The sequence below is a fragment of the Elgaria multicarinata genome, chromosome 19 (assembly GCF_023053635.1).
Source record: "Elgaria multicarinata webbii isolate HBS135686 ecotype San Diego chromosome 19, rElgMul1.1.pri, whole genome shotgun sequence".
Classification (NCBI taxonomy): domain Eukaryota; kingdom Metazoa; phylum Chordata; class Lepidosauria; order Squamata; family Anguidae; genus Elgaria; species Elgaria multicarinata.
Genome location: NC_086189.1, coordinates 5,501,212 through 5,520,899, shown reverse-complemented (window position 1 = coordinate 5,520,899; position 19,688 = coordinate 5,501,212). Strand labels below are relative to the sequence as shown.

Below are 19,688 nucleotides of genomic sequence, written 5' to 3'. Positions count from 1 at the left end.
AAAAATCTGATTTAAATATTAAAAAATCAATTTTTTAAAAAAATAACCATTGATTTTTATCCACCCTGAGCGCTGGTCCAAGTTGGCTTCTATATGAGGAAGTGGAAGGGCGCTATTTTGTCCTCCACCTCAGACAGCAAAATGTCTCTTCTCCCATCGGTTTTTATGGTATTTTATTATATTGCTGTTTTATTGCTGGCTGCTAAATGTTTGTGATTTTAATATGTCTGTTATTTTAAAATGCTTTTAGGTGCCTTGAGAGTTTTAGCCTGGGAGGAGGGATAAAAATATTTAAAATACATCTGTGTGTCTGTAATAGGCAGCATGATAGACTTGGACCATGGAGACTTGAGTTCAAATCCCCAATACTCCTCCACCTACTTTACTTCAGAGATATGTTGTGAGGAAAGATGGGGAGCCCCATGTATGTATGGTACGTGCAGTTTTAGGAAGATGGGTGGAGTCAAGACGTAATATTTTTTATCTCTGAATATGGAATCTTGTACATGTGAGGGCCAAACAATATGTGATGTTCATAATGAGAATATTTATATTCTGTGTGGTGTGCAATTGCACGCTCCTTGTGCTTGTGCATATATAAAACATGGGATGTTTCAGTCACACTCGCAATTCTGTTCACACTCTGTGCCTGCCAGTGGATCTCATGTGGAGTGTCTGTATGAAGCGGTGCAGGCTCCAGTTTTATGGCGCGGAAGGCCTTGGAAAAGATGCCCTCAGTGGATCCCTAAGAACATAAGAAGAGCCCTGCTGGATCAGACCAAGGCTCCATGAAGTACTGGTTCCTCTCTATTCGGCCCTGGTTCGGCCTCATCTGGAGTGTTGCGTCCAGTTCTGGGCTCCACAATTCAAGAAGGACGCAGACAAGCTGGAGCGTGTTCAGAGGAGGGCAACCAGGATGATCAGGGGTCTGGAAACAAAGCCCTATGAAGAGAGACTGAAAGAACTGGGCATGTTTAGCCTGGAGAAGAGAAGATTGAGGGGAGACATGAGAGCACTCTTCAAATACGTAAAAGGTTGTCACAGAAAGGAGGGCCAGGATCTCTTCTTGATCCTCCCAGAGTGCAGGACACGGAATAACGGGTTCAAGTTACAGGAAGCCAGATTCCAGCTGGACATCAGGAAAAACTTCCTGATTGTTAGAGCAGTACGACAATGGAACCAGTTACCTAGGGAGGTTGTGGGCTCTCCCACACTAGAGGCTTTCAAGAGGCAGCTGGACAGCCATCTGTCAGGGATGCTTTAGGGTGGATTCCTGCATTGAGTTGGGGGTTGGACTCGATGGGAGGCCTTCCAACTCTACTATTCTATGTTTCCGTCTAGTCCAGCACTTGGTTCACACAATAGCCAACCAGCTGTCGACCAGAAACACACAAGCAGGACATGGGCTTACTGCCTCAGATACTGGAGGTAGCACATAGCCATCACAACTGGCCATCACCTTCCCTGAGTAGGCCCACCTCCTTCTTGCTGCTATCACCCTCGTCCACTCGCTTGCCCTCTGCTGCTGGGCCCAATCCACATAACTGCCCGAGAGGGAGAACTCAAGACAAGTGGCTGATAATGTTCCATCCCCTAAGAATATAAGAACAGGCTGAAGATCTATGTAGTCCAGCATTTTGTTTGCACAGTGGCCAACCAGATGCCCCCAATGGGAAGCCCACAAGCAGGACATGAATGCAACAGCATCCTCATGGTACCATGCGGAGGTGTTCTGGCCTCCAATACCGGAGGTAACATCTCATTCTTGTCACTGCTTGAATGAGCGGAAGCACTGCCGGATTTAGCAACGAGCCCAGTAAGCCACAGCTCAGGGCCTCATATTATGAGGACCCTCTAAATATGTTGGAGATAACTAAGAGGCATTATAATTGAAACAGCTTTGGCTTAACTATGTTGGAAAGTCTGGGGTGACTTACAGTAGAGTTGCCTTAGATACAGAAAGCGTGGCAACGCAGCATTTAGTATTGGATGCAATAAGCACAGACTAGAGCTAGTTTAAAAGAAGTTCAAATCAACTTACTTTTTTTTACTGCTTTTACACCCATCTTCAGAGAAGGCTAGCTAACACTGTTTAACTACAAGCACCGTCTAACGCTGGGTGGTACCCCTTCGTTACCCTTCCCATTATAATGTAATACATTTTTTTCTCTTTATTTTCATGGAATGGGGCCTCTGAATCTTGACATGGCTTAGGGCCTCAGCTTGTCTTAATCCATCCCTGCTCAGAGGAGGCAGGTGAACAGCTGGTTGGCCACTGTGTGAACTAGATGGACTGGATCCTTGGTCTGATCCAGTATGGCCCTTCTAATGATCTTAGCAACAGCATGAAGGAACAGCCGCAGGACTAGGGGACTCCGGTGGGTTGGCAGCTGGCTCCCTAGATGGATGTAGGCCTTGGCATTTGTCCATCAATGCCGACTCCTGACGCTGCTCCTGGTATGAATTTAACCAGACCCAGATGTTGTCCCGTGTAAATACACTGCTCCTGTTTGTGTCACATCAAAAGCAAGGATGTGTTTCTGTGCTCCCCCAGAACTTCCGCATAAAACGGCTCTGTTTGACCGGAATTCCGGAAAGCCAGGAATCCAGGGGATCAAAGTTGGTGCCGAAATTTGCTGATGCAATTCTGGAGGGACCGTCGAGGATGTGTGGGAGGGATGATCAGCACAGGCACACAGAGGCGTGTGTGTTGCGAAGCTATCAGGAAGGGAACCATTTCGGGGGGGGGGGAAGCGTTTGTGCAGTGGGGGCGGTGTGTGTGTGTACAAGGAAAGACTTGTGGATTGCGGCTGTAGTGTCAACAAGAAGGAAAGTTGAATTTAGATGGGTTTCCTTCCTCTCCCCTGAAATTCCCAAGGGTGCTGATAGCGTTGCCGCTGGGGTTATACTGTTTTTGTCTCCACAACTTCCTTCCTTCCTGCAGCAGCCCCCTTTTTGAGCAGTGGGGAATCTAAGGCAGAAGCAATATCTTGGCTGCTGTTGTGTTTGCTGCAGAGAGATCGTTTGACCTCTGTGCATTTCAACAGCGCAGTCCCCAGCTCCCCTCCTGCCTGCTATAAGTCAGCTGATAACGACCTCACTGATTCATGCAACCGACTTAAACCGCACTTTGGTTGTTTCTGTCCTAGAGTTCTTTCCACAATTAACTGGAAGCAGCGTTAAAGCAGTGTTGCTGCATCAGCACTTCCTATGGCTCTATAGTATCCAGCAACATCCCACTTCCCCCCATGGTCTAGATCCTTCTACAACAAGTGCTCACAAATAAGCCCCATTTTGGAAAGGTACCTAGCATTGTTAATAACACATTTCCTCATTGTAAGTTCAAACCATTTTATTTCTGAGAGGTTGGAGGATCAGGGATGAGTAACCTCTGAATTGCCCCTTAAATGGCTTTCCTAAATTGCCCCAGTGTCAGTTTCTGTTCCTGCAGGCAACGGGTGGGCAAGAAAATTCAAGTGACATGAGCTCCCAAATGACCCTGCACAGCCTTTTGTGGGACAAATGTCATCAGGTCTGTGGCTCCTGGTTCTCGTTCTCCACATGGGGAATGGGAAACAGGAGGGAAGAGGCCTTGTCTAGGCAGGGACCACAGGCCAGGATCTCTTCTCGATCATCCCGCAGTGTAAGACATGGAATAATGGGCTCAAGTTACAGGAAGCCAGATTCTGCCTGGATATCAGGAAAAAATTCCTGACTGTTAGAGCAGTATGGCAGTGGAACCAATGACCTAGGGAGGTCATGGGCTCTCTCACACTACAGGCATCAAGATGCAGCTGGACAGCCATTGGTCAGGGATACTTTAATGTGGATTCCTGGATTGAGCAGGGGGTTGGACTTGATGGCCTTGTAGGCCCCTTCCATCTTTACGATTCTAAGATTCTGTGCTGTGCACAGAGGGGTGTATATCTGTGTGGGAGCATTAGGCTGCAATTCTCTGCATGTTTACTCACAGGTAAGTCGTGTTGAGTTCAGTGGGATTTATTCCCAGCTATGTGTGCACAGGATTGCAGCTGTAATGAGTGATTTCCTCTCATTGTTCTCGTTTTTTAAAATTATGAAATAGCAGTGTTTTGTTATTTTTTTAAAAAATGAAAGGGAACAAAAAATTATAATGAGAGGTAATCAGTATTTAAAGGAGGAAATGTTTAATTAAGCTTGGTACATTTGCCAAACAGATTGTTGCTGCTGTGTTCAAGGATCTCTGGATCAGTCTAAACCTGGCATAGAAAAAGGAATGGAACAGGGCGTTTGTGATATCCTCCTTCAAACCACACACAGGGAGCCTTTATTGGCTCCAAGTTCTACTGGGGCAGGCAAACTGGACTCTGGTGGGTCCCTTCTTACATTGATCAAGCCTATTTGGATGGTTGGGAGATACCATTTTAATTTCACCAAATGCACCAGAGCACTGAGTGTGGTTACTCTGGGCAGTTTGGGAGACTCACAGACGAAGTTGCCCAGTGTGGAGGGGCCGGGGGTGGGAGTCAGGTGTAGTGGTATGGAACTCCCAGAATCCTCCAGCCAAGAGAGCCAGTAGTCCAACACTTCTGGAGGGCACCAGGTTGCAGGTTTGGTTCCAATGCTTCTTTCTCGCAAACTGAAATTATATTATTGTACATCCCTAATTGAGACTCTTTCTTTCTTTCCAGGGACTTTCTGCCCCGTGGATCTGGCATTGTCACCAGGCGTCCCTTGGTCCTGCAGCTGGTTAATGCCACCACAGGTATGTGTGCTGTTTTCTCCCGCAGTTCATCTTGCTACAAATGCAAGGTTCCCTATAACTCTTACTACTCTTTGCAGTTATTTTCAACAGTTATTTTCTTTCTGATTCGCAAAAGTGCCCATATGCACAGGGCCTGTGTCCATATACATGGGGCAGATGTTGGAGATCTTACCCACACAGAAAAAGTATTGCAAAAGCAAGAACCGCAAACCTGGCCGCAAATGCAGGGGTGACAGAGCGGAGGTAAGAGAAGCAGAGGCAGGAATTAATCCTGACCAACAGGGAAGAAATGGTAGATGAAGTGAAAGTGGCAGGAACTTTAGGGGAAAGTAACTGTATCATCTTGGAATTTGTGATAGAGAGGGCTATGAAAACTGAGCTTCATCGGATACATACCTTGGACTTTAGGAAAGCCAATTTCAAAAGCTCAGAGAAAAGTTGGATGGGATACCATGGACAGAAATCGTGAAGGACCTCAAGAGGGAGATCCTGCAAATTGAAATCCTGAAAGCACAATAGCAAACTATTCCCATGAGAAGGAAAAATGGGGGCATTTGAAGAAGTCTGTGTAACTGCCCAGGGAGCCTTCTGATGAGTTGAGACTCAAAAGGGTCATGTATAGAAAATGGAAGGAAGAACGTATTACCAAGGAGGAATACAATAGAGTTGCCTGAACCTGTAGAACAAATTGACAAGAAGAACAAATAATATACACAGATTTTGCCAGATGAATTAGATTCCTGGCTTCTAAAGGAGCTTGTGCACGTTATTTCAGAGCCTCTGTCTGTAATCTTTGAGAACTCCTGGAGAACAGGTGATGTACGAGAAGACTGGAGACAGGAATGTTATCTCTGTCTTTAAGAAGGGGGGAAAGGTAAGACCAGGAAACTACAGATATTTAGTGGAGTGTTGCAGGCCGGTTATGCCCTCAAGGCAATTTGACATGTCCACATCCATTTTCAATTCTATTATTACTATTATTATTTATTACATTTTTATACCACCCTTTAGCCAAAGCTCTCTGGGCTGGTTACAAAGATTAAAAATAGTGTGCAAAATTTAAAGATAAAACACACACACAACAGACAATATACATAGAGACAACGTACAGTTCTAATCTCGTCTCCCAGTCGTGTGTCCTTGCTAACACAAGTGTTGCCTATGATATTCTGTTGTGTCGTTCCCCCCCTCTAGAATTTGGCGAATTTCTACATTGCAAAGGGAAGAAGTTCACAGACTTCGATGAGATCCGTCAGGAGATTGAAGCGGAGACTGACCGAGCTACTGGATCAAACAAGGGGATTTCTCCTGTGCCAATCAACCTGCGGGTCTATTCCCCCCATGGTAAGTCATGACTTAGCACCAGCTGCAGCTCGTGTGGGTTGTGGAAGCTTAGAGCACCCATTTTTTCCCTGATGTCACATACTTTGGGATTATTACAGCACATACGAAAAGCTCCTCCTCAGTTCTCTGCAGCATTTTAGGGTGCAATCCTATGCATGCTTAGGCAAGAAAAAGCCCTACCATGCCCAGAATTCCCCAGCCAGCCATGATGGAGACTGATTAAAGACACTTAGGGTGCAAGCCTATGTATGCTTAAATAGAAGACAGCCTGGATTGTTTTGCCTACTTGTTTAAAAAAGTAGAGTTTATTTTGAACCACAATTCCTGGCTTACCTGTAACAGCAAGCCATGATTTGGCTAGAGCAAACTGGAATCCTGATTTATTCTGATCCCAGCCCTGCAGAACCAAGAGAGTGGGAAGAAGGAATCGCTTGAGCCCAGTGCCTCCTGCAGGGTTCCTTCTGCTTGTGCATGTAACACTAAACCAACCTTCCCCAGGCTGTTGCCCTCCAATTGGAGTTCAGTTCCCATCAGCCCCAGTCAGCATGGCCAATGGACAAGAATTCTGGGAGTTGTAGTCCAAAACATCTGGAGGACATCTGGTCGTGGAAGGTGCCTCTAAATCTTGGCTTAGGTACATGCAAATGCAGCCTCCCTCTCTCCAGGTTTTGAACACCCAGGAGGCAGTCAGTACTTTTCTCATAGAATCATAGAATCATAGAATAGCAGAGTTGGAAGGGGTCTACAAGGCCATCTAGTCCAACCCCCTGCTCAATGCAGGAATCTACCCTAAAGCATCCCTAACAGATGGTTGTCCAGCTGCCTCTTGAAGGCCTCTAGTGTGGGAGAGCCCACAACCTCCCTAGGTAACTGATTCCACCGTTGCACTGGACTATAGAACGTTACATTCCCACATGCTGTTCCTTTTGGGTATCCAGTAGCAACACAGTAGAGTAACCATTCCAGGCACCTCATTCTCTCCTTTTGTTTAGTCCTGAGCCTAACCCTGGTGGATCTGCCCGGGATGACGAAGGTTCCGGTTGGAGATCAGCCTGCCGACATTGAGTTCCAGATCCGTGACATGCTCATGCAGTTTGTCACCAAAGAGAACTGCCTCATCCTTGCCGTTTCCCCAGCCAATTCGGACCTGGCCAACTCCGACGCTCTCAAGATTGCGAAAGAAGTCGACCCTCAAGGTAAGCTCTGCTCCGGTGCTCTATGTCATATTTGTAATCTCGGTTTATTATCCAATATACCAGCAGGCAGGGGATGGGGGATAGGGTTCAGCACATTGGATGGCACCATTAGAGTTTTGGCTGGTTCTGTCTAAAACCCAGAATAGAATCACAACCCCGCTGAAATCGGAACCACCAGCAGATCATATTGGAAGTAAGCAGGCTCCTAATACAGGCAGCACAACTGCTAATTCTGTACGAGATTCCCAAACATCAGTAGAGCTTTATTCCCCAAAGAGCAGCAACCCATTTCGCTAACTCCAGATAAACTCACAGCTTTCTGTCACCCAAATTCTAACTTCCAATGGGTGTAACGTTCCAGAGGCTGGAGAGAGATTTCCAGACATTAAGGGCCATTAAGTGTTTAATTCTCTGCCACCACCAGATTGCCAAGTTACATGCAATCATAGACTCCTAACAGGTGTTCAAGACAAAGATGGCTTCCTGGCAAGGGCAGGAGACCTTGCCTGACCCATAGCAGCCATAGAAAATCTTGGTCATTGCAAGTTATGAAACCCACCCAGGGTAATGACAGGACACATTCGTCATCGTAAAGCAGGAACCACTAAATCCTTCAAGAACTGCCCCAATGGTTGCATTGAAAGATTTCTGCCTCCCCTTTCAGTGAAGGGAAAAATTGAGTCCCAACATTTTTATCACCTACTAAAGCTCATTAGAAACACGAGGGGAATCTCTAGTTTATGTTATTGGCTTTCCCCCCAATGTGGGCATCCTATGGAGAACTTATCCAACATATAAGTGAGCATCGATCTTTACACCAGTGGTTCCCAAAGTGGGCGGTACTGCCCCCTTGGGGGCGGTGGGATTGCATAGGGGGCGTTAAGAGGCAAGGGGGCGGCAGGGGGGTGCTAAGAGGCAAAGGGGCGGCAGGGGGGCGCTCGAGGCGGTCTTTTCCGAGAAGCGCCTCTCCAGAAGGTCTTAAAACCCAGGGTCATTTTTATGGGAGAAGGCAGTTTGGTCCCAAGCCATATAGGGGAAGAATCACACATGTCTTAATACCGTTTAAAAAGAGTCCTTTTAACGGTGAATTGAAATGTTTCAAAAGCACCAAAACGCTAATGAAGAGACAGACCCTGCTTGGTGTGCCCCGCCACGCCGGCTGCAAAACAGAGGTATTCGCTCTCTTTTCCCTCCCTCCCTTGGCAAGCCTGTGGCAGGTGCTTCAGATTTTGAATAAATATTCAATTAATTGTTACTGTTTTGAATTTTATTGTTATTATCTTCCTTAGTGGGTCATTGAAAATGGCTATTCTGAATAATGTTTTTTATAGTGTAGGGTAGGGGGCACTGGGCATGAGTTTGTGGAACCAAGGGGGTGATTGCCTGAAAAAGTTTGGGAACCACTGCTTTACACTAACCATGAAAGATGGTCCTTTCTTGGTCTTTCTATGTGGGGAAGGTCCAGGGCACCCTTACCCAACCTGGCATCTTCCAGATGTTTTCAGCTGCAATATCTAGCACCCCTGACCTCCGCCCATGTTGGCTGGGGCTGATAAGAGCTTTAGTCCAAAACATCTGGAGGGTGCCATTTAAGGGATGTACTGGAATGAAGCCAGACAATGAACTGCCCCATAACTCCAATTGGTTCAAGACCTGCCATGTTTGCTTATGATTTGATAGGCCAGCGTACCATTGGAGTTGTCACCAAGCTGGACCTGATGGATGAAGGAACTGACGCTCGGGATATTCTAGAGAACAAGCTGCTTCCACTACGGAGAGGTGAGAGAGTTGAACGTTCAAAATAGGTTAAGCTTTTCATAGTCAAGTTTCCACTTTTGATACTGTATTTCTTGTTGACTGCTGGGGTTGACCTTTAAAGGGAGTGGCTAGAGAGAGGGGGACTGGGATAAAGTCTCCTGAATAGGAGCACTCTATCCCAGGCCCCCTCCCACCCATCTTCCCTTTCTCCACAGGCTTCCAGATACCTTCCCTTGCCTTTTTGGCTCCGAGAGCTGAGATCGCTATTAGGATATGCGATATTTCAGCCTCTCCTTCCCGTTCCTAATCACATCATTGTGTCCATCGGTGGTTCATTTCCATGCCTTTGCCACCTGACTTTCTGATCTGTCCTTCTCTAGGTTACATTGGTGTGGTCAACAGAAGTCAGAAGGATATTGATGGGAAGAAGGACATTCAGGCTGCACTGGCTGCAGAGAGGAAGTTCTTTCTCACCCACCCAGCTTACAGGCACATGGCTGATCGCATGGGCACCCCCTACCTGCAGAAAGTCCTTAACCAGGTAATGACAGCTGCTCAGAGGACTGATTGGGTCTGGACCTCTGTCTGCAGCAGGGATAGGCAACCTGGCACCCTCCAGATATTTTGGACTGCGGTTCCCATTATCCCAGTTGGGGCTTATGGGAGTTGCAGCCTAAAACATCGAGGGGTGGGGGCACGTCAAGGTTTGGGATATCCCTGGGGTATCAGTGGGAGAACAAGAATAGTAAAGACATAAAGTTCATTTCAGAAACAGACCATTATGCAATAATTCTAAATATTCTAAATAAATAATAAATAAATAAAATAATTCAAGCCTCGTGTGGCGCAGAGTGGTAAGTGGCAGTTACTGCAGCCGAAACTCTCGCCACGGCCTGAGTTCGATTCCAGCGAAAGCTGAATCTCAGACAGCCGGCTCAGGTTGACTCAGCCTTCCATCCTTCCAAGGTCGGTAAAATGAGTACCCAGCTAGCTGGGGGAAAGGTCACTGCGACTGGGGAAGGCAATGGCAAACCACCCCGCTACAAAGTCTGCCAAGAAAACGTCAGCGAAAGCAGGCGTCCCTCTAGGAGTCAGCAATGACTCAAGTGCTTGCACAAGAGGTTCCTTTCCTTTTCCTATGTAATAATTCATTTTGTACCCCACCGTCCCTAGTGCCAGTAAATGCAATAGTTCGGTGACAGAAAGTCAACTGAGCTGCCCCCCATTCCGTTTCTGCCACTGTTCTAGGTCAGAATTATGACTTCAATGTTTAATCAATTAATTGGTTATGCTAATAGATTAAAACACTTTTAGTTGTATAAAAAGGTGCCCCTGATGGGTGTGTCAGTAGAAGTATTTTTAAAATACAAGTGTTTATAAAAACTGCACCATCTTAAAAGGGACAATCAATCACTTTATTATGGTCCAAGACCAGCACATCTTAAATGGGACATTTTCCATTCAGGAGGGAATGCCTCTTCTAAAGATGCATCTTTTCAAAACAAAGAAAGCATGCTTCTCATTTTAAAAAAAGGGTGGTTTTTTTTACCCACATGCAGGTTTTGTCAACAAATTAATCAACTAATTGATAAAAACTTAATGTCTTTAATTGGGTTGCAGCCCTTGTCAGAATGCTTTCATATGATCATTATCAATGATTTGGTTCACACTTATGGCCAAACCATAGCTACATCAGGCTTATGTGCTCCTTCCTCCTCCTGCCCCTTCCTCATTTCCTATTTTGGACAAACCATAGTTTGGACAAATCATAATTTGGGCAAACCATAGTTTGCCTCCAACATGGAACTAGCATGATTTGAAGTGGGTTTCCAATTCTGGTTTGAAAGCAAGCTATGGTTTCTGAAAACCATAGTTTGCCTGATTCAGACATAAGAGCAACCTATGGTTTGCCCAAACCAGGACGGACATGAGAGAGGAGGAAGGGGAGATGAAGGAGTGTGCAAACTAATGAGATTTTAATTTGTTTTTTAACGGTCTCCCTTTTTCTGTGCAGCAACTGACCAATCATATCCGAGACACACTGCCAGGTCTGCGGAACAAACTCCAAAGCCAGCTTCTCTCCATCGAGAAAGAAGTTGATGAGTACAAGAACTTCCGTCCCGATGACCCCGCTCGCAAGACCAAAGCTTTGCTTCAGTGAGGGACAGACAATTTATTTGCTAAATGTACCGGTTGCTTTTCAGCAAAAAAATGCGGTCAACTCAAGAGTGGGCAATTTGTAACTGTCCAGATATTTTGGCCTACAACTTCCATCATCCTCACCATAGGCTATACTAGCTAAGGCTGCTGGGAATTGTAGGCCAAAATATTTGAGAGCCTCAAGTTGCCCACCCAGACTATACTATTAAGAACGATCAAAATATCTTGATAGGCTGGAGTGCTGGGCTGAAAACAACAGAATGAAATTTAATAGGGAGAAATGCCAAGTTCTACATCTAGGAAATAGAAACCAAAGGCACAGTTACAAGAGGGGGATACTTGGCTCAGCAATACTACAAACGAGAAGGATCTTGGAATTGTTGTAGATCGCAAGTTGAATAGGAGCCAACAGTGCGATATGGCTGCAAGAAAGGCAAATGCTATTTTGGGCTGCATTAATAGAAGTATAGCTTCCAAATCACGTGAGGTACTGGTTCCTCTCTATTCGGCCCTGGTTGGGCCTCATCTAGAGTATTGTGTCCAGTTCTGGGCTCCACAATTCAAGAAGGACGCAGACAAGCTGGAGCGTGTTCAGAGGAGGGCAACCAGGATGATCAGGAGTCTGGAAACAAAGCCCTATGAAGAGAGACTGAAAGAACTGGGCCTGTTTAGCCTGGAGAAGAGAAGATGGAGGAGAGACATGATAGCACTCTTTAAATACTTAAAAGGTTTTCACACAGACGAGGGCCAGGATCTCTTCCCGATCCTCCCAGAGTGCAGGATGCGGAATAACAGGCTCAAGTTAAAGGAAGCCAGATTCCGGCTGGACATCAGGAAAAACTTCCTGACTATTAGAGCAGTATGACAATGGAATCAGTTACCTAGGGAGGTTGTGGGCTCTCCCACACTAGAGGCCTTCAAGAGGCAGCTGGACAGCCATCTGTCAGGGATGCTTTAGGGTGTATTCCTGCATTGAGCAGGGGGTTGGACTCGATGGCCTTGTAGGCGCCTTCCAACTCTGCTATTCTATGATTCTATGAAATACTCCAGCTGAAGTCAAAATAAGGAAGCAACATCAGGATCAAAAGGTGGAGAAAGTTCTACTTTTAATGGTTTTCAATTTTTGTGAACTGCCCAGAGAGCTTCGTCTACGGGGAGTGCATAGTTCACACAATGCATAGTGAAACCATGGAAATTGCTACAACTCCAGGCATTTTTCTCCCTCTCTCATAATACTAGAACCCAGGATCATCCCACAAAGCTGATTCAGGACAGATAAAAGGAAGGACTTCTTCACATATTGCATAGTTAAACTATGGAATTCACTACCACAAGCTGTAGTGATGGCTTCCAATTAGGATGGTTTTAAAAGGGGGTTGGATAAATTCCTAGAGGAGAAGGCTATCAATGACTACTAGCCCTGATGGCTATGTGCTTCCTCTAGTATCAGAGGCAGTAAACCTGTGTGCACCAGTTGCTGGGGAACATGGGTGGGAGGCTGCTGTTGCACCATGTCCTGCTTTGTTGGTCCCTGGTCAACAGCTGGTTGGCCACTGTGTGAACAGAGTGCTGGACTAGATGGACCCTTGGTTTGATCCAGCAGGGTTCTTGTTATTTATTTATTTACATTTATATACCGCCCCACAGTCGAAGCTCTCTGGGTGGTTCACAAAAGCTAAAACCAATAAACATTAAAAATATACAAAATTTAAAAACTATCAGAAACATAACAGCAGCAGCCATTTAAAACAATTGTGGGGTCCATTAAAAAACAAACTTAGCGTTCAATGCCTTTAAATGCCTGGGAGAAGAGGAAAGTCTTCACCTGGCGCCTGAAAGATAACAATGTTGGCGCCAGGTGAGCCTCATCGGGGAGATAATTCCGCAGTCGGGGGGCAACCACCGAAAAGGCCCTCTCCCTTGTTGCCATCCTCCGAGCTTCCCTCAGAGTAGGCACTCGGAGGAGGACCTTAGAAGTTGAGCATACGGGTAGGTTCATGTCGGGAGAGGCGTTCCATCAGGTATTGCGATCCCAAGCCATTTAGGGCTTTATAGGTTAAAACCAGCACCTTGAATTGGGCTCGGAAACATATAGGCAGCCAATGCAAGCGGGCCAAAATCGGTGTTATATGCTCGGACCTCCCTGCACCAGCTATCAATCTGGCCGCCGCATTTTGCACAAGCTGCAGCTTCCGAACTGTCTTCAAAGGCTGCCCCATGTAGAGGGCATTGCAGTAATCTAATTTGGAGGTTACCAGAGTATGGACAACTGAAGCTAGGTTATCCCTGTCCAGAAAGGGGCGTAGCTGGGCCACCATCTGGAGTTGGTAGAAAGCACTCCATGCCACCGAGGCCACCTGAGCCTCAAAAGAGATGGTTCTAGGAGAACCCCCAAGCTATGAACCTGCTCCTTCAGGGGGAGGGCAACCCCATCCAGAACCGGTTGAACACCCCCCATCCGGTCAGAGGAACCACCCACCAGCAGCATCTCAGTCTTGTCTGGATTGAGTTTCAGTTTATTAGCCCTCATCCAGTCCATTGTCGCGGACAGGCACCGGTTCAGCACATCCACAGCCCCACCTGATGAAGATGAAAAGGAGAAGTAGAGCTGTGTGTCATCAGCGTACTGATGACAACGCACTCCAAAACACCGGATGACCACACCCAACGGTTTCATGTATATGTTAAACAGATAGTTAGGTTCTTATGTGGTATAGAAATGCAATACATGAAATATAAATGATTGAGGAGGTGGCTAGGAGGTTTTTCCTGAGCAGGTACTTCCAGAGAGTGAAAGCTCCAACACGTAAAGCCTTAACATCTTGGAGACAGTCCCAGTTCCAAAAAGTTCCAAGGATGGGGTAGGGATGGCACAGAACAAGACCTTCACTTATGAACTAAGCACATGGGCAGGAATTTATAGGAGAAGGCGTTCCTGAAGGTACAAAGACCACCTTAGGCCTCCACAGCTAGAATCAGCACCTTGATTTGGGCTTGGGAGCAAATTGAAAGCCAGTGCAGATGTGGTAAAATTGTTGCCCTGTGTTTTCTGTGGGCCTTCCTCATCTGCAAGCAGCCAAAAGAGTTGTGCAATCGTTCAGAGTAGCCTCTAAACTGTCTTCAAGGGCATTGCAGAAATCCCATTTAGAAGACAACCATGTAATAGCAACAAGAGGGGAAAGGCGGCAGCTGAAGTCTGTAAACAGTAGGGTGGTTTCAATGGAATCCCTTAATCAGGTGGGAGCACTTTCTTGACCGTGACTTTTCCTTCATGATATTGGTTTTTTTTCTGTGTAGGATGGTGCAACAGTTTGCTGTGGACTTTGAGAAACGCATTGAAGGTTCTGGGGATCAGATTGATACTTACGAACTGTCCGGAGGTGCTAAAATCAATCGCATCTTCCATGAACGATTCCCCTTTGAGCTGGTGAAGGTAAACCTGCTCTTCCGTTAGCCTTCCTTTGCTTCAGCCTTTCCTTCATCTCCACATATTCTTTTCTTTTCTTGACTTGTATTTCATTTTCTGTCTTTCTTAATCAGTTGTCCTCTTCAGTTTCCTTGTCTTTTCTTTCTCTTGTTTTTAATCAATGGTCATTCCTGTATCCCTTTTTACATGTGAGAAATATCTCACAGCCTTTATGTTGCTGACCCTGGGGGGCGGGGGGGAACTGTAGAGTTCAGGTCACTATTCTACCCATTTTACAGATATCAGATTGAAGCTGAGAGACAACAGTTTAATTTTTGGACCCACATGATTTTGATTTTCACATGATTTAAACCAGAGTGTCTTTTTGGTCCTGTTGAGGTCAGGGAGATGGACCCATGCCAACTCCTGCCTCTGTAGTAATGAACAAAATACCTCTCATTGTCATGGGCAGTGGGGTGAAAAGAAGGCCCTATATTGCAGGGACTTTGGGGGTGGGGTGTTCCACAGAGGCATATATTACATTCTTTTACTTTCCCGAAATTTACGCAAATTCATTTGCAGGAAAATACACATGTTTCTTCTGAGACATAAGCCATGCTGGAAAATATATGGGGGGGAAAGTTGAATGGAATGGGGGACAATGCACTAAATGTTACTTACTAACCGAAGTCATGTAAATTGTTGCAAACTTTCTTACGGAATTATTTGTGTGTTTTTCTGCATGATGGGAAAAGAATTGAATCCGTCTGTGAACGGATGCCGGAACAAACAACAATGCACAATCCACAAAACCCACAGGGGACAGATTTCACAAAATCCAGTCGTCCCTGGTCCCCAGCTACACTGCTCTACCTTGGAAAAAATTAACGGCAGCTCTTCAGTTATAATGAGAAGCTTGGGGAAGTACCACCAGATACACTCTTGGGGGATGAGTTAAACCTGTGGCTGGAGAAACTCCACTTCTTGAGGGGAGCATGTCAGGACATTCTTACTGATGGGAACCCTTTGGCTTTATTCCTTAGAATGTCATGGGAGCCACTGAGAATTGACCCTGCTCCTATTTGCATAGCTCTATCCATTTGTCTGGATGGGCTCACCAGGTGTTCTGTTTGTTGCTCATCCTCATGTGTGAATCTCTGCTATCCCATAGCACAGCTGTCCCCTACCTGGTACTCTCCAGATGTGTTGGACACAAACTGCCATCAGCCCCAACCAAAGGTCAGGATTCCTGGGAGAAGTTGTCCAAAACATCTGGAGGTCATCAGGTTAAGGAAGACCATCATAAGCACATTTTCCACACAGTATTGGCTTTGTTTGCCTTCTTCCCTGGTGGGTCCCTCTTATCTGTAGCTGCCTATGCAGGGCATGACAGTATCTGGTCCCACTGATGGCCTTTTCTCCTGTTGCAGATGGAATTCGATGAGAAGGAGCTTCGAAGAGAGATCAGCTACGCCATTAAGAACATCCATGGTATCAGGCACGTATCAATGCAATAGAGGCAGGGCCTCAACTCTCTTCCTAGGACAGTATCTGTAGAACATCCAAGCCTGGGTCCAGACGAGTTCAGAGGTATGGCAGGTTGGCTGTTGGGCAGGGATGCCTGCTGAGGCCATTGGCTTTGAAACTTCTTGGTAGGTTCCACCATTTATTGCTGTTGGCTTACTTGCTGTTTCCCGGAGGTAACGCTTCCTTTCCATTTCCTGTGGAAGGGGAAGTGATGTCATCCGTAAGAGGAAGTAACATGGGAAGTAACATTCTAACCCCTACCCCACCCCACCCGGCTATTGTTTTATGCTGCTTTCCTGAATATCAACAAGGGCTAAGTTTCTCAATCTTGGGGCAAGAACACTCCAAACGGCAAATTATCAGCAAGTCTGCTGACACCAGAGTAAAACAGGCGGGTAAAACTCCCAGCACCCTCCCGGTGGTACAGTACATACTAGCTACATATGGCAGCCTAGCAGGTACTTCATAAGCAGGGATGCATTTTGTACAGGACACGTTTGGAAGCGAACCAACCTGATCACACCTTGCAAAGTAATGTGCAGTTCAAAACACACTTGTCCTTCTGATTCTGCACGTCTTTGAACGTTGCAATGCCATTTTTCGGCTTACAAAAGCACCAAAATGCATATAAAGATGTGCATTTTGACTTAAAATGTGAATCGAAATGTGCACGTTGCCACAAAATCAGTTCCAAAATGCGTCTATGGGGCTAACTAGAGGTTACATGTGACGCAGGGGCAATTGCCGCTGCTCTGGGAGTCGTCTAGCCCTCCCTCTTCCTTGTAACGGCTAGCGCATTGTCCATGCCCACCGCTAGCAACTGAGGTGAGGCAGCAATGGGACAATGCATGGAGCAGTGATGTCAAAACTTCCATTCACCAGACCAAACTGTTCCCTCCAGATATGGTGAACTGCAAACGAGCGGTGTTCCAGATCGTATTATTTGAGTGTTGTCTTGCCACTCATCTGGTCTCCGATTCCTTTTGGGGAGTTGTGATCACTGCTTGCCCGGCGCAAATGGGAAATTATGCAAATCAAGCTGCACTCAGACATGAAATTTGTGCCAGTGTCCCCAAACGTGCACAAGTTTCCCAGTTTACGCAAGTTTCCTCCGTAGACTAAAGCAGGGCTGGTTCAGTCTGCAGGAGGACGTTTGCGCAAATTGGGGAAGTTCGCGCAAATAAGGGAATTTGTGCTAAATCGGACCAAGAAACATGCGCAAATCTAACGCAAGCAGACGTCCAGCAATTTGCAAACATTTTCAGCAGATATGTCTCACGATTGGGGCTTCAAACAGGGCATGCAAGCAAAACCCAAATTTTCCTACGACCCTAACTGCAGCTGTTGTGATTCAAAACAAGCATGGCCATGCTGGCTGGAAATGATAGGAATTGCAGTCCAACACATCTGGAGAGCACCGGTTTGGGAAAGGCTGAACTAGACATTAGGAGGAGAGGAGGTAGGAAATCAAAACAGGTGGCATCTCCACACTTAACTATTTATTTTGCCATTTTTTTAAAAAAAAAAAGTATCCTGCCTCTCCTGAAGTGTGCGATACTGGGGGTGGCTCTGAACAACACGTCACAAAATTGCAATTAAAAAACTAGACAATAACATGTCTCAAACTATTACAGAAAAATAAGAGCAGATTAAAAACAGGAAGGAAGAATAAAATGAGAGCGCAGCAGGGTGGAAGGAGAGCCAGCCTAGCAGACCTGAAGCCTGCAAGCACAGGAAATCTGCTTTTGAGAGTGTCTAGCTGGACCCCTGAAGTCCTGCCTGAAATCTGTGACTTTGCCGTTGTGGTGCTCTTGTGCTTGATAGGCTTTCTTTCCCTGGTTTTGGGGTTCCATCCGCTAGGCAGCCCAGCTGTTTTTTCTCTTTGTCCTGCGAACTGAGCAAGCGGCTCTGAAACTTAACCTGTAACGCTGTGACATTTTCCTTGCCCTATCTCCTCCCCCCCCCCCCCGCCCTGCCTTGTCTTGTCAACATCGTCCCGGGCGTTTAGGACCGGTCTCTTCACGCCCGACATGGCCTTTGAGACCATTGTGAAAAAGCAGGTGAAGAAGACTAAAGAGCCTTGCGTGAAATGTGTGGATATGGTCATTTCGGAGTTAATCAATACCGTTAGGCAGTGCACCAAGAAGGTAACCTGGCAGGGGAGCATGGAGGTCGAGCACGCTCATGCCCCCCCACCCCCACCCCACTGGCTGAAGCACAGCGTTTGTGACCTGGGCAATAGCCCTGCCTGGCAGTGATGTATTTTGTTGTTATTCTTGCCCTAACCACCCTCCTTAACAGCATGACTAGACTTGAGTGAATCCAGCCTGGAGTCTCCTAGCCAATCAGAAAGAGATGGGAAGAGCGTCAGGGGCATGGGTTCACTTTCCTCCAATCAAACTATTCGCAAGTGGGGAGGCGGGGCGCTAAAATTCTGGAATCCCGCTACACCTCTGCACGCCACGAGGGATCAACTGCGTTTTGTCTGCTCCCATACAAGGATAGTTTTCTTCCTTGAGGACATCAACGGCAACGAAACAAAAGATTGCGGTTTCCCGCCTTCACCATGATCGCATCTGATTTCTCCATTAATTTCAGCTTCCTTAGGAGGTTTGAGATCTTCAGCAGTTCAAACTTGGAAATACGGACAGGAAACCAAATCCGTTGGGGTAGAAACAGATGTAGCATTCTAAGACTGGCTGTAGCCGTTCCTTCACCCGCAATGTGTGTTACAGGCTTGCATAGCGGCAGCTGTATTGCCTAGCATACTCTTCCCCAACTTGGTGCCCACCAGATGTTTCGGACTACAACCCCCAGCATTCCTGGTGGGGGTTATGGGAGTTAAATATCTGGGCAGCATTTTGGGGAAGGTTGACCTAGTGCCTCCCATGTCATGGAGATACATCTTGCCCCCTCATCCCTTCATGCACCAAGCTGATTATCTGTGTTTCCCTCCCTCCAAATTGGCACAGCCTCGTTTTTGAAAATACACCCATTATCCTTCACATTTCCCCCCAAAAATCTTTGGATATATTTTTAAGACAGTCGCAAAGCTGCTCCAGAAATTGGTACAGGAGGTGTATTGGTGATGTCCCCGGCTCTGGCCAATAGGTTTTCACACCGGCCTTTCCCTGGTTCAAATGGAACCCTGCTGAAAACCTGAAAACTATTGTCTTTTTCGGAGCTCAGCCCAGAGCAGAAAAAATATACCATTTTTGGAAGGCCACCGACAGTGCTATTAAACCACCATTGCCACTCTTAAAATGCTACGTCTGTCTTCACCATCACTGTGTGTAGGCCTCTCTCTTGGGGCTTCACATCTTGAGGGACCGATTTCTAAAACCTCTGCAGCTTGGCATGTTTTCTGATTGGCTTGGTTTGTGTCCTGCCTCAGCAGAGCAGCGAGTGGCTGAAGAGAACGAAGCGAAAAACATCTCCCCTCTCTTGGTAGCTTGCCGCTGTCTTCCAGCCCCTTTGGAACGGGTGGCCTTGGAGATTTCTACCTTTCATACGGATTGGCTGTCATGGAGCGGGGGGAGCCTGGAGCTGTCTC

The 19,688-nt window shown here is 46.5% G+C and overlaps 1 protein-coding gene across 8 annotated transcripts in view; it reads left to right on the top strand.

Moving 5' to 3' along the window:
* The window catches only part of DNM1 (dynamin 1), a 138,325-nt gene that overhangs the window by 41,551 nt on the left and 77,086 nt on the right, over positions 1–19,688 (top strand). For 7 of the 8 annotated variants that reach the window (XR_010026306.1, XM_063144576.1, XM_063144578.1 and 4 more), the window contains exons 2-10: positions 4,671–4,744; positions 5,939–6,088; positions 7,081–7,284; positions 8,965–9,063; positions 9,423–9,583; positions 11,057–11,199; positions 14,500–14,635; positions 16,039–16,106; positions 18,144–18,282. Coding sequence is in view for 7 of the 8 variants with exons in the window: in XM_063144576.1 (XP_063000646.1) it covers positions 4,671–4,744; positions 5,939–6,088; positions 7,081–7,284; positions 8,965–9,063; positions 9,423–9,583; positions 11,057–11,199; positions 14,500–14,635; positions 16,039–16,106; positions 18,144–18,282 (1,174 nt within the window). In the remaining variant the exon portion in view is untranslated. The remainder of the gene's footprint in view (positions 1–4,670; positions 4,745–5,938; positions 6,089–7,080; positions 7,285–8,964; positions 9,064–9,422; positions 9,584–11,056; positions 11,200–14,499; positions 14,636–16,038; positions 16,107–18,143; positions 18,283–19,688) is intronic. The other variant, XM_063144580.1, reaches the window with a different exon arrangement.